We start from the raw sequence: 12,715 nt of genomic DNA, 5'->3' as shown, positions 1-12,715 counted from the left end.
AAGGGATCACACGTGCCAGTTTTGATTTTGAAATATTTATTAAAATAAAAAAAAGAATTTGAAAAATAGAGCGGTTACAACGGTAGTAACGGATGGTAAAGGAAAGAAGAACTCAAAATAGAGACAAAGAGATGACTTTTCATTCTCCAGGTAGAAGACGAAAACGTTTACAGAGAAAAAGAGGAAGAGAGAGCAATAACAGATAGGAGGGAGGCGGCTTGACGATGAAGCTGTGGAAACGAGCTGCCGCCGCAATCAAAGACCGGAAAAGCTTACTTGCCGTTGGTTTCTCACGGCGAAACAGCTCTTACCGGAACGCGGATCTCGAAGCAGCTATCATCAAAGCCACCTCCCACGACGATTCCTCCGTCGACTATTCAAACGCTCACCGTGTCTACAAATGGATCCGTTCTTCTCCTCTTAATCTCAAGACTCTCGTCTTCGCAATCTCTTCTCGCGTTAACCACACGCGTAGCTGGATCGTTGCGCTTAAATCCTTAATGCTTCTTCATGGTGTTCTCTGTTGTAAAGTACCGTCCGTCGTTGGAGAAATTCGTCGTCTTCCTTTCGATCTTTCCGATTTCTCCGATGGTCATTCTTGTCTTAGCAAGACTTGGGGATTCAACATCTTTGTTCGAACTTACTTTGCTTTTCTTCATCATTACTCTTCCTTCCTGTCCGATCAGATTCACCGCCTCCGCGGTAACAACAGAAGATCGTTGGAGAAATCTGATTCTGTGATCCAAGAGCTTGAACGGATTCAAAAACTCCAGTCGCTCTTAGATATGATTCTTCAGATTCGGCCTATAGCCGACAATATGAAGAAGACTTTGATCTTAGAAGCTATGGATTGTCTCGTCATCGAAAGTATCAACATCTACGGTAGAATTTGCGGCGCGATTATGAAAATCCTTCCGTTGGCTGGGAAAACAGAGGCTGCAACGGTTTTGAAAATCGTCCACAAGGCGACATCTCAGGGAGAAGATCTCATCATCTATTTCGAATTCTGCAAAAGTTTTGGTGTCTCAAACGCACGAGAAATTCCTCAATTTGTTAGGATACCCGAGGAGGAAGTAGAAGCAATCGAGAAAATGATCAATAGCGTCCAAGAGAAGCCGGAGCCAGGGAAAGAAGAAGAAGAAGTAGAGGATGAGAAAGCTATTGTGGTGTTGGAGCAACCGAAGAAGCTGCAGACGATCATCACAGACAAATGGGAGATTTTCGAAGACGACTATCGTTGTTTGGACAGAAGAGACGACGAATATCATCAAAATCATCTGCCTCTTATAGTAACGAACCAACCAGTTTACATCACTTACACAATGCCAGATTTGATTACCTTCTAGTGACATTACAACAATCTGGTATAAGATTGATTTTTGTTTGGTTCTGTACATAACACATTTTTACCTGTATCTGAGTAAATTCAAAAAGGGATACATTTTGAGATACATACCGATGTTTGATTCCGAGTTCAGATCATAGCTCTGAACATTAAGACACAAAATTTGAATATCTAAAATATAGGACAACCCCACAACAACAACAAAAAGGGACTTTCGACAAAAGAGAGGTTCGACGTTTTTATCTGATGGTGACAAACTTATTGGTTCCATGTTTAGCCCAATGAGACTTCAAATCGATAGGGTTTGAGAAATCGAAACCATCAGAAGAGAGTTTCTCAAGAACCTTCCTAAAAGCACCTTGGCTCATTTTCCTTCCAGCAATCCTCGCACCACGCCTTTTAGTACTAATCGGCAAAGGGTACACCGAAACATTAGTGGTACAACACGCAGACTGCCATCCCCCGCAACCCCATCTGTAACACTGTTGAGGCATCCCGGTACAAGAGCAAACCGGAACTGGTAAACCTCCAATATCCATAGAAACCCCATTAATCACCATCTCTACACTCTTCCTCAACAACGGACTTCTCTCTCTTTGCACTCTCGGCATATTGTTATCCTTCAGCTTCTTCTCTTTCTTCACCTTAAGAGGACCTCTCTGACCACCACTACAATGCCTTCTCTTAAGAGACTCATCGACCTCACCCACAACCTCCGGCTGCATCGGATGAGTCATCCTAGAAGTTTCAGGAACAAGAAGACTCATCGAATCATTCGTAGGTACATTGCTGAAGAACTTGCTATCTCTATGCTGGTTCAACCAACTATAACTCATGAAAGGTGCATCAAAGAGAGTGTAATCCCGCGGATACGACATAACGCTGCTGCTATCGCCTCGATAGACATTGGAAGGGGTTATGAAGTTGTTTAGACTCTGATTCTGAGGGGAGAGAAATGGCTTCTCGTTTCTGTTTATGATACTTGGAATTAGTTGAAACCCTAAATTTGGCCTGAATTGTGACGGCTCGTAATAACCCCAATTTCGATTACTCAATCCATCTTCATCCATCATAATCAAACTACAACACTGCAAACAAACAAAAGAACACTTTTTTGGTCATAAAGATCATTCCTTTTTTTTATCAATGTAGAATCTAATCAACCATCTCTGTTCAAGAAACATTCCAAAATTCTGAACCAATCCTCGAAAGAACACAACTTTGTTAATGGGTTTATGTCTTTTTAACGAAATCGAACTCTAGGAAACAATGTAAGAGTTAAAACATAACCAAATTCGTCAGATTCGTTTATTAGGGATTTCGAAATCTGACATTTTTCCAGGTAAAGAAGAAACAGAGGGATATATGTAACAGTAGAAGATATACGTCATCAATGGAGAAAAAGAAGAGTACAAATACGAAATATTTTATGAAATGGGAGAGAGGAAACTTACCGAGGATGGTGAATTCGATCTTTTTGTGTTTTTTTTTTTTTGCCTTTTGAGAGAGAGAGGAAAGGGGACGGTGGAAGATGATGGTAGAAAAAGATGAGATTGATACTATTTTAGTATTTTAAAAGATAGGATTTAATATGGGATAATATGTTGTCAAAAAATAATAGTAAAATATACATTTTAATATAACAGAAAACAAAGGTAAAATTATATGAATATATAAATATGGGCTAAATTACAATAATGCTTCAATATGAAGAAAAAGTTTTTGTGAAAGAGAAAAAAATTGTTGTGCCAAATTTTAGTACTTACGATATATTTTAAAATTAACATTGGTAGCCAAAATTTAATTTCCGATTACGGAATAAATTATTTTTTAAAAAAAAAACTAAAATTTATAGTATTTTTTTAAAAAAGAAGATAGTTGAAAATTATATTGTTTTTCTCTTATTACTTGATTATGTTGTTTGCTGTTGTAATTGTCCTTTCTCACTGTAGTAGAACTCTGTTTCAGCGATATCTTTCGCTATAGTGTGACCCGTTTTTACCTCTAGGCAAGGTAGGAAAATGCCAAGGGTCCAATATTAGTTTCACAAAAAAAATTTAAAGAAAAAAAGGCTCTAATTTTTTTTAAAAAAAATTTTACTAAGAAATTTAAATTTTTATTTTGTTTTGCCATAGATCTCATTATATATTGAGACGGTACTGTGTGAACATGGCGGCGTCACATATCCTTATCTTATCTTGAAATAATCATTTTAGATTTTCACAATACAACTAACGAACCAAATTTTCTACCATCTATAGAAAGGTTCAAAACAAAAAACTGTCAAATATGTGCCGATTTAATCGAATATATATAGTTATTGTTATTTAGTTAAACACGATAGATATTTGTCTTAACTATTTTGTGGTCTTATATTGACATCTCAGTATATCTCCCACATTGCAAATTATAATGTGTTTAGGCATTGATCTTTTGATTCTGAATAAAGAAGTCATGGGCCTTTGATGTGGGACTTTGAGTTTTCTGTCTAAGGTCTAGTATTCTCACTTAAGATGTATCAATAATCTTGGATTTGTTCGATGAGCATCATAATCCACATATCAGGGAAATTATCATCAGCTTTTGTCTATGATTTATCAATGTTTAAACAATTGTTAAGCGTCAATCTGACAGTGATACTCTAAAATTAATGTAATAAGGCATGAGGCTTGGCTGAAAATGCTGAATTCAATTTCAGCCAATATATTCAAATTTTATATTTCGTAAGGGACATCTTCGGTTTTTATATAACTAATGTTTTATTAAGCACTTATGTAGTTAGACTTTTCAAAAAATATTAAATATATCCACTTGAAAAGCATACTATAATGACGATCGTTACAAATGTATTCTTAGATTTTTGTTGTATGTTTTGATTAAGGAAAGCTAATGATGTTTCTCTATGTGTATATGTGTGTGTTGACTTCTTTTGACGTGAAATGTTTGTAAAGAAAGCAATAAGGCCGATGGCAAATCACTATCAATCATAAAAATGGTATGGCCAAAGCAAAGACTTTAAGGATGTACCATAAGTAATAAACTTTGTAGTGACTAGTACTTTCTCATAATAATCCCCCGGCCATGTATATTTATTATTAAGCAAAACAAAAATATTAACATTTTATAAATTGACAAAAGTATTAATTCTAAACATGTTCCACAATGTTGTACAAGCATCGATCCTATTACTTAGTAATGCTTTGATTAGGAAACAAAACACAGTCGATTACTTGCACTACATATTAATATTAATGTTCTCCCTCTGTTTTTTTTTTGTGTTTAAAGTTTTTGTACATTAATTAAAATTTTATTTAATTTTTGTTTATTTCTAAACTAAAATGTAATTTACTATCTAGTTAAACATGATTAAAGCAATAATAAAACAATATGCAGAATATAAATTGTCAAAACTAATTAAAAACTAATTATTTTTATGTTAGTGTTGAAAACATCATCTATTCATCTACTTTAAAACAAGAAATTCCTCCTAAAGGCTAAAACATTAAATAAAGAAAAACGGATGGAGTACAATTTTTTTTATAGTATGTTGATAATTTGACATTTCCCGAAACATGTGACATACACTATATTACTATTAGTGTTAAAAATACTCTCCATTCTTCATCAAATACAATATTTTTTGCTCTGTTTATTTTCTGGTTAATTTTTTTTTATCATGAGAAGATTCTTAACTATATTAAATTTCTGTTTTATTTCAAAAATATTACACCTTAAAATAATATTAAAATTATGAAAACATATTTTTTCGAAATCAATTGTATTAAGACTTTAGAAAAAGCTTCAAAGGGTTATCTTAAGGTTTTAGAAAGACTTGATAATTGGTGATATAATCCGCGGTATTGTGAAATGAAATATACATGACATAAAATTGTACTATTGTGAGATATTTTTCTTTATCAATTATTTAACCATACTCTATCGGTTGCGAAAAAAGTCTATTACCCTGGACGAGCCAGTGAACTTGAGACCAGCCCTGTTGAACCAACTGATTGTCATAACTAGTTGTGACTTAACATCACAAAGCATTCTAATTTCTAGACAAGAAAGGTAAATAAAAGTAGGGGTCATGTTCATCCGTGAGCATTAATAGGCTCAGCCTATTTTATGAACAAATGAACAAACCCATAATGATGACAATTGATACAAAAGTTACATACTATAAGATGTAATAATGATGAAAATGCAAAGGTAATAGATTAGAGTAGCGAGTAGGGTAAAGGCTTTCACCGTCCATGTGGCCATAAGATTTGGCAATGCTTTCTATGAAGATTATGACATAGAGACAAAGTCACTTTTTTCTCATTATAATTATTATAACCAAAAAAAAAATTATAACTTATTTCAAGTAGTCTTTATGCGTTGTCAATATAAGTTTTCACCGATTCATCATTACTGGCTTGGAAAGCAAAAAGCCAAAGGGTCCAATTCCCATGTTGTCATCACTATGCTCTTCCCTTAATTAAACCTAATTAATTAATACACTTTTTCTTGTTTGTTTTCATGTACTCCTCTCCTTTATTCGTACTTGTCTTTTTTAAATCGAATCTCGCATCTAATCTTACCCCCTAAATCTTGCTTTTACATTATCACGTCCATATCACTCAAATCTCGTGGAATACCTCTATTCCTATCTTACTAAATTATCTTATATAATTGACAGCTTTCTTTTGCATCAGTGTTATTAAGATATAGCTTTGAATGGTAACTTATTATCAAAGCGGTACAACATGTATAGCTTTGATAATTACCAATCATAAAAGCTTTATCAAATGTTACTAACAGTTTTATTCTCAATTTTTTTATGCAGTATTTATGTATAGGTCTTTTTTACAGTTTTGCATTTTTTCGATAAAGCTTACAGCTCCATCTAACAACTAAAAAACTTATACATCTTTTGGTTACCAATCAGACCTATAGTTTAAATTATGCACTAGTAGAAAAAAGTGTGGTATATATCACAAAAAACGTTGGAATACAAACATATGCTTACCATTGTTTTGTTGGCTAGACTTATGTAGGAAAATCTCAAAATTCAATTGCAGTTTTACCTTAAAAAAAACCATCAAAATTTTAAATATAAATTCAAGCATTTTGAAAAGCTAACAATGTTAGATTGTATATAAAAGAAAACACAATCGTCTTGTCATTTCATTTAACGACTTCCTTTTTTATTTTAAAGTTAAAAACACCTAAAAATGAAAAAAATATTATAAAGCATTTAGCGTCATCTCCAAATTTTGTTTTAGAGATTGTGTTCTTGATATCGAATGTGTAAATATCTATAAGACAGTTTTAAAATGTTATTTTAGACGAAATGTTGTCGCTTCGATGTTTAAACATATTCTTTTTGACAATTCCTAAATCAAATTTATTAAAATCTACTACAAACTAAATCGTTTGAATGGATGAAACGACAACTAGAACGATGTTAATGGTATATTGTGGTTATAAACTTGGTTGAACCTTCTATTTTTCAAGATTATAATCTTTAAAACGTTGACCAAAAAAAAAAACCTTTAAAACGAAGTTTTGGAGTCAATATCAAATGTTTTATGATAAATTTTTTCACCTCTCGTGTTTACTTTTTTTTTAGTAATACAAATATACAATGTTACATCTACACCTCAATTTTTTTTTTCTACAAATTTCCCCCCTTTGTAGACTATCCAATATCTTGGGTGAGTAAAAGAATTACTCCAACAACAATCATTGAAAGGGCTTCCTCACTGAAACTAGTTAAATTTGTAGTGTTGGGAAATTTTAAGCCTTCGTATAGCTACGCGTAACATAGACACGTACTACTTCTTCATGACTTCATGTGTGTAAAGTAATTTCTGTAAAAGGCTACATAAAGTCAATACTCTCCGTTTTGGGATTCAGTGAAATCTAAAAAATGTCAATTTTACTTTTGAAGTTGCAACTTTCAGATACCAACAAGAGCGAACGAGACGACAAATGGCTCAGGTTTCAGTGCACAGCTCCACTAAAGAGTTTTCGGGTGCTATTATTTGTGTTATAAATATACAAATACAAGTTTGTGCAAATGAATAGTATTACTTGTTTTAAGAAAATGAGAGTTATAGATAATGCTAAACCTAAAGATCAGGGTTAATTCAAGGTAAGTACAAAAGAACAACTAATTAAAAAAAGAGAATTGAGTTAATGCAATCAAATAAATTACTTTATTAGTCATTTAAATATGGGTGAAGTTGCTAGTTGCTACATGACCATAATTGAGTTTTATTTGCAAAAGATAAGCGGGTGACAAAACTAAAATAAGTTGTATGTTTTTCTACGCGTGATATATACAAATAATGGTCTAATGGGCTTAAATGATACACGATTTTTCACGTTTTCAGGATTTGAAAAAGTGATTCAGCTGAATACATATCATTCGCAAAAAAAAAAATGTTAATTATAAAGCATGAAAAAATAATAAATCATTTTTAAATTTACTGCGCACGTTTTAAAATTATAACTAAATTTTAGAAAGTTCATTCATCTACGAAATAGTTGTTTTTGGCCTAACTTAGTATCTAGTAAAATAGTGTGTTATATTGAAAAATACACGTAAAATCCATGTAATTTCTAAAAACATTAAAAATAAAATAATGAACTTATTTATGATTTTTTATCCATTAGTTTTGTAAAATATAGGGTTATTTAGTGCATATATTCTTTAAATGAAAGAAAGAGGTGATCATTATTATACACTAATATCTTAATGAGAATGTGATTGTGAAGGATTGATATATCCAACTTTACAAAAAAAAAGCATTGCATGTGAGAGAATCCATCTCCCCCATCCTCCCACCCATTCTTTCCAACTCAACCCTCTCCTTTCTCTTCCTATTAATAAAGTATCATCTTCTTTTTGTTTCTCTTTTTATTTTTAAATGAAATATATAAAACTTTTATAAATTTTGTATTTACTTCAATTTTCTTACAGTTCCACTTGGTTAGACAAATGCCCTTTAATGAGATGGTGGTGGACTTTAAGTATATGTTATACGCACAACACACACACAAACTTTATAGACATGTTTTTTTATAAAGAAAATTCTTTCGAACATATTCCAGATCTATATTTTTTCTTTTATTTGAGATGTTGGATAGAATTGGTCTCAGCTGACACTCAAAAACCAGATCTGACTCTAGGGTTTTGTGTTTGTTTTTTGTTTTTCTTGTAAGAAAAATTATATATATTGCAAATTTTCTGATTCTCTCACTTGTAGGCACATTATTCATATTTGATTAAAACCTCTTTCTTATATAAAAAGGCATGAGATGATGGCACCACATTGTATATTTGTATATATACGGAAACATGAATTGGGATATGCATGTGTCTTATTTCAAAACAAATATTCTCATGTCCCTTCCCTTTTATTTACACCAGCCCTAAAGGCTACACATATATACATTTGTCACCATTAAAAAACATGTACTCTTTAACATCAAATTTTCAAGAATTCGTTTATATTTTCACCTATCCTTTCTTTATTTATCTTTGAAAAACAAAACTTACTCACTCTGATCGAATATTATATGATATGAAATAATAATGACTTGTAATTGTTTGTAGTGAAAGGGGATGTTTTTTTGTTTCTTGTCCTGATGCTAATGTGGGCTCCAAGCTCCTTGTCCCACTCTCTTTATATGTATAAACATCTCTCTCCATATATATGTTTTGTGTTTGTAAACAAACAGTGTACAGATAGAGAAGAGAGAGAGAAAGAGAGAGGTTCATAACTACTCTGAAGAAGATTGAAGCACCAAAGACCATACAATACATTTCTCCATCTAAGGTGAGAGGTCAATGAAACAATTAACAAAAAGTTGAAAGTTTCATTTATTTTCTCTTTTCCAAGAAAATTATAAAAAGATGGATAGTAAAAGGGAATAGAAAAGCTTTTCCCTTTTTGTGAGGAAAAAAAAAGATGATTTCAGAAAACAAAGCCCTTTGTTTCTCTCTCTTAACCCATCTTACTTTCTTCTTCTATTAGTAAAGATGAGTACTCTTTACCAAATAAATAAGGAAACATAAAAAACAATCTCTCCTTCTTTCTCTACATGAAAAACAAAAGATTCCTCAATTTTGTTCTTATTTTTCATTTAGTCACAGTACCTCTCTCACTATAAACCACACTGTCTTGAGATAACAAACAAAAAGTGAGATTAAAAACCTCATCCGATGATAGACTACGAGAGAAGCAATAACACCAAGAACATCAACAACCATCATCGCAACCCTCCTCCATCTTCATCTTCCTCCGATCTTCTTCCCGACGGTAATGGAGCCGCCGTGACACAGAAGCGCAAACGGAGACCCGCCGGGACACCGGGTATTTAACAATTCCCTTATCAAGAATTACTTGTTAGATTTTCTATTCGGAAAGTAATCAATAATTCGGTTAAAGATTTTGATTTTTCTAAATGGATATTCATATTTTTTGGCGGTGGCAGATCCGGAGGCGGAGGTAGTATCTTTATCTCCAAGAACGTTACTAGAATCGGATCGGTACGTATGTGAGATCTGTAACCAAGGGTTTCAAAGGGACCAGAATCTACAGATGCATAGAAGACGACATAAAGTTCCATGGAAGCTTCTAAAAAGAGAGACCAACGAGGAAGTAAGAAAGAGAGTCTACGTCTGTCCGGAGCCGACATGTCTTCACCACAACCCTTGTCACGCGCTCGGAGATCTCGTGGGAATCAAGAAACACTTCCGACGGAAACATAGTAACCATAAGCAATGGATCTGCGAGCGATGCTCAAAAGGCTACGCCGTTCAATCTGATTACAAAGCTCATCTCAAAACCTGTGGCACTCGCGGCCACTCCTGTGACTGCGGCCGAGTTTTTTCCAGGTTCCATTCTTAGTAACAAACCCTAGCTTTTTAACTATTATTTTTTATTATATATTTATCGGAATCCTTAAAGTAAATCAAAGAATGTTTTTTCTAGTATAGCGTGTACATGTTTTGATTTTTAGATAACGTACACAGATCTTGAAACAACGTTACTAATGGAACCTGATGAGGTTTTGTTTGGACTGTTGTCTGAAAATACTATAATTAATTTAATAATTAGGAACTATGTTTTGATTACTTACGTTGACCCCATAACAGATTTCATTACCAAACCTCGAAGTCTTGCATCATATATATAATCCAAAAGATATACCTAACTCCACTAACTTAATTATTTATATTATCTGTCACGAGATACAAATATTCCTTTGTGCTTTCCATTTTAGTTTAACTTATATAATACACTCTTGTTTGTCAGAGTGGAGAGTTTCATAGAGCACCAAGACAATTGCACCGTACGCCGATCCCAACCCTCGAACCACCGTTTACATGAGCAGCAACAACATACTACAAACGATACACAAACCGCTTCAATCGCCGGAAACAACGAAAACGCGGACCTCTCCATTGGTCCTATATTGCCCGGACATCCTTTACAAAGAAGACAATCCCCACCGTCCGATCAACAACCATCCGCTTTGGTCTATCCTTTTGTTGCCTCGTGCGCGACTAATGGGAGCATCGAGCTTCAGCTACTTCCATCGAGGCATAGTGCTGATGAGACCAGCCTTAGTCTGTCTATAGGCACAATGGATCAAACTACAATGTCGGAAGTTGAGAGGAAGAGCTACGAGAAGGGAGAGACGAGCTTAGAAAGAGAGGAGGCTAGAAGAGAAACGAAGAGGCAGATCGAAATCGCGGAATTGGAGTTTGCTGAAGCCAAGAGAATAAGGCAACATGCGAGAGCCGAGCTTCACAAAGCTCAGCTTTTTAGAGAAGAAGCAAGTCGAAGGATTAGTGCAACGATGATGCAAATCACTTGCCACAACTGCAAGCAACATTTTCAAGCTACTGCTGCTTTGGTTCCACCTCCTCCTCAGCTGCATTGTACTGATGAGAGCACATCTCTCGCCGTGAGCTACATGTCGTCGGCTACTACCGAAGGAGAAAAGGCGAGTGATAGAGCATCGTCATAGTCTCATACACCTTGAAGAGAGAACACAAAAGAAAAAAAAATATTCTTCTTCTTTTCTTTTTTGTTTCTTTGATTGGAATTGAAGATCATCTTTTGAGATTCGTTGGTTTTTTTATAATACATTCTTGGTTTGTGGGTAACCAGGGTTGGATATTCACTGGGGGTTTGATTTTTTTTTTGTTTCTCAAACAAAAACCAAAGAAGAGAAGAGTTTTGTTGTATGAATATGTTGGGTCTGTTGGTTGGTGGATATTGTAACTTGGTTAATGTAATAAACAGGTTATATAATTCTATCATAGTTTATTAGTTAGATACAAAAATATTGGTTTTCATAGAGATAACTAATCGTACTTTCGATGACCAACAAAAAAAAAAAAAAACTAATTTTACTTTCAGTTTGGTTTTTGGATATCATAGCTGAATTTTGTCAATTAAACATATTACCAATTTGGCAATTTCCACAAATATTTGCATTTTTTTCTTTCTTTTCAGTCAATTATTTGCATTAAATGCAAGGGATAATAATTAGGTCAAATCGTGAGTCAAATTCTCAGGTAGAAACTGGAAACAATTCGCTCCGATCCATATCTAACGTCCGTGTAGACTGTAGTTTGAAATCGTCTAATGAATTGAATGGTAAACTACTAAAATTTAATTTGAATCATTGTAGATTTTATTTGGATTTATGGTAAAAACAATAAATCATATCTTTTTACGTAAAGACAAAATCTCATGAGATATCTTTTGACCCTTATAATTTGATGTGTTTTTCAAACACAATATACTTATACTCGTAAATAGTTTTCTCAACTGAACTTTAGGTTTATAGAAAAAAAAAACAAAATTTGATCTATATGCAGTTTCGTTCTAAACTGTAGTTTTCTCATTTTTCTAAAATAAATAAAATTGATTAATCAAATCTTTATAGAATTTTTTTTTGAATATAATGTTAAATTATATTCAAAAAAATATTTTTTGCATTTTTTACATAAGATTGCAAAATTTTCTTAAAAGTTTACAAAGATATTCTATCCGCGATGTTGTACCACATTTCAATTCTACCTGCATATTTTTATTATCTCCTCTCTTGATTATGCTCAATCAGTTTCAAAGGTTCTTGTCTATCAACATAAAAGCACCCTCAATGGGAGTTTCTAAACATAGGTTTTTTAAATAAAATTAAAGTGTAAATATAGATAAATAATCTATTTTAATTAAGGGTACCTTAAATTTGGAGAAACTTAGCTCAATTATTTTTTAGTTAAAAAACAATTGAGCTAAATTTCTCCAAATTTAAAGTACCTATCTAATATTTAAATAATATATATTTTATTATTTATTA

The 12,715-nt window shown here is 33.1% G+C and overlaps 3 protein-coding genes across 4 annotated transcripts; 2 read left to right on the top strand and 1 right to left on the bottom strand.

Moving 5' to 3' along the window:
• Window positions 1-66: 66 nt before the first annotated feature.
• On the top strand, window positions 67-1,451 carry LOC9323222 (putative clathrin assembly protein At1g68110). The gene has a single exon (XM_002888592.2). The coding sequence runs from the start codon at window positions 225-227 to the stop codon at window positions 1,344-1,346; it is 1,122 nt and encodes a 373-aa protein (XP_002888638.1). The 5' UTR covers window positions 67-224; the 3' UTR covers window positions 1,347-1,451.
• LOC9324701 (protein BASIC PENTACYSTEINE3) lies at window positions 1,404-2,905 on the bottom strand. Of its 2 annotated transcripts, none has more exons than XM_021010254.1 (2): window positions 2,800-2,905; window positions 1,404-2,433 (listed from the first exon to the last, which is right to left on the bottom strand). In XM_021010254.1, exon 2 carries the CDS (start codon window positions 2,416-2,418, stop codon window positions 1,585-1,587), a length of 834 nt encoding a protein of 277 aa, XP_020865913.1. In that variant the 5' UTR covers window positions 2,419-2,433; window positions 2,800-2,905; the 3' UTR covers window positions 1,404-1,584. The 2 variants fall into 2 exon arrangements, with proteins under 2 accessions (XP_020865913.1, XP_020865914.1); XM_021010255.1 differs by having other exon boundaries at window positions 1,404-2,425; window positions 2,800-2,866.
• Window positions 2,906-9,093: 6,188 nt separating this feature from the next.
• Window positions 9,094-11,671, top strand: LOC9323221 (protein indeterminate-domain 14). Its single transcript, XM_021036118.1, has 3 exons — window positions 9,094-9,711; window positions 9,833-10,235; window positions 10,657-11,671. Exons 1-3 carry the CDS (start codon window positions 9,561-9,563, stop codon window positions 11,372-11,374), a joined length of 1,272 nt encoding a protein of 423 aa, XP_020891777.1. The 5' UTR covers window positions 9,094-9,560; the 3' UTR covers window positions 11,375-11,671.
• The last annotated feature ends 1,044 nt before the right edge of the window (window positions 11,672-12,715 follow it).

The sequence above is a fragment of the Arabidopsis lyrata genome (genome assembly GCF_000004255.2).
Source record: "Arabidopsis lyrata subsp. lyrata unplaced genomic scaffold ARALYscaffold_2, whole genome shotgun sequence".
Lineage (NCBI taxonomy): Eukaryota > Viridiplantae > Streptophyta > Magnoliopsida > Brassicales > Brassicaceae > Arabidopsis > Arabidopsis lyrata.
Note: the sequence above shows the minus strand (reverse complement) of the source record. Positions and strands in the feature narration are given on the sequence as shown.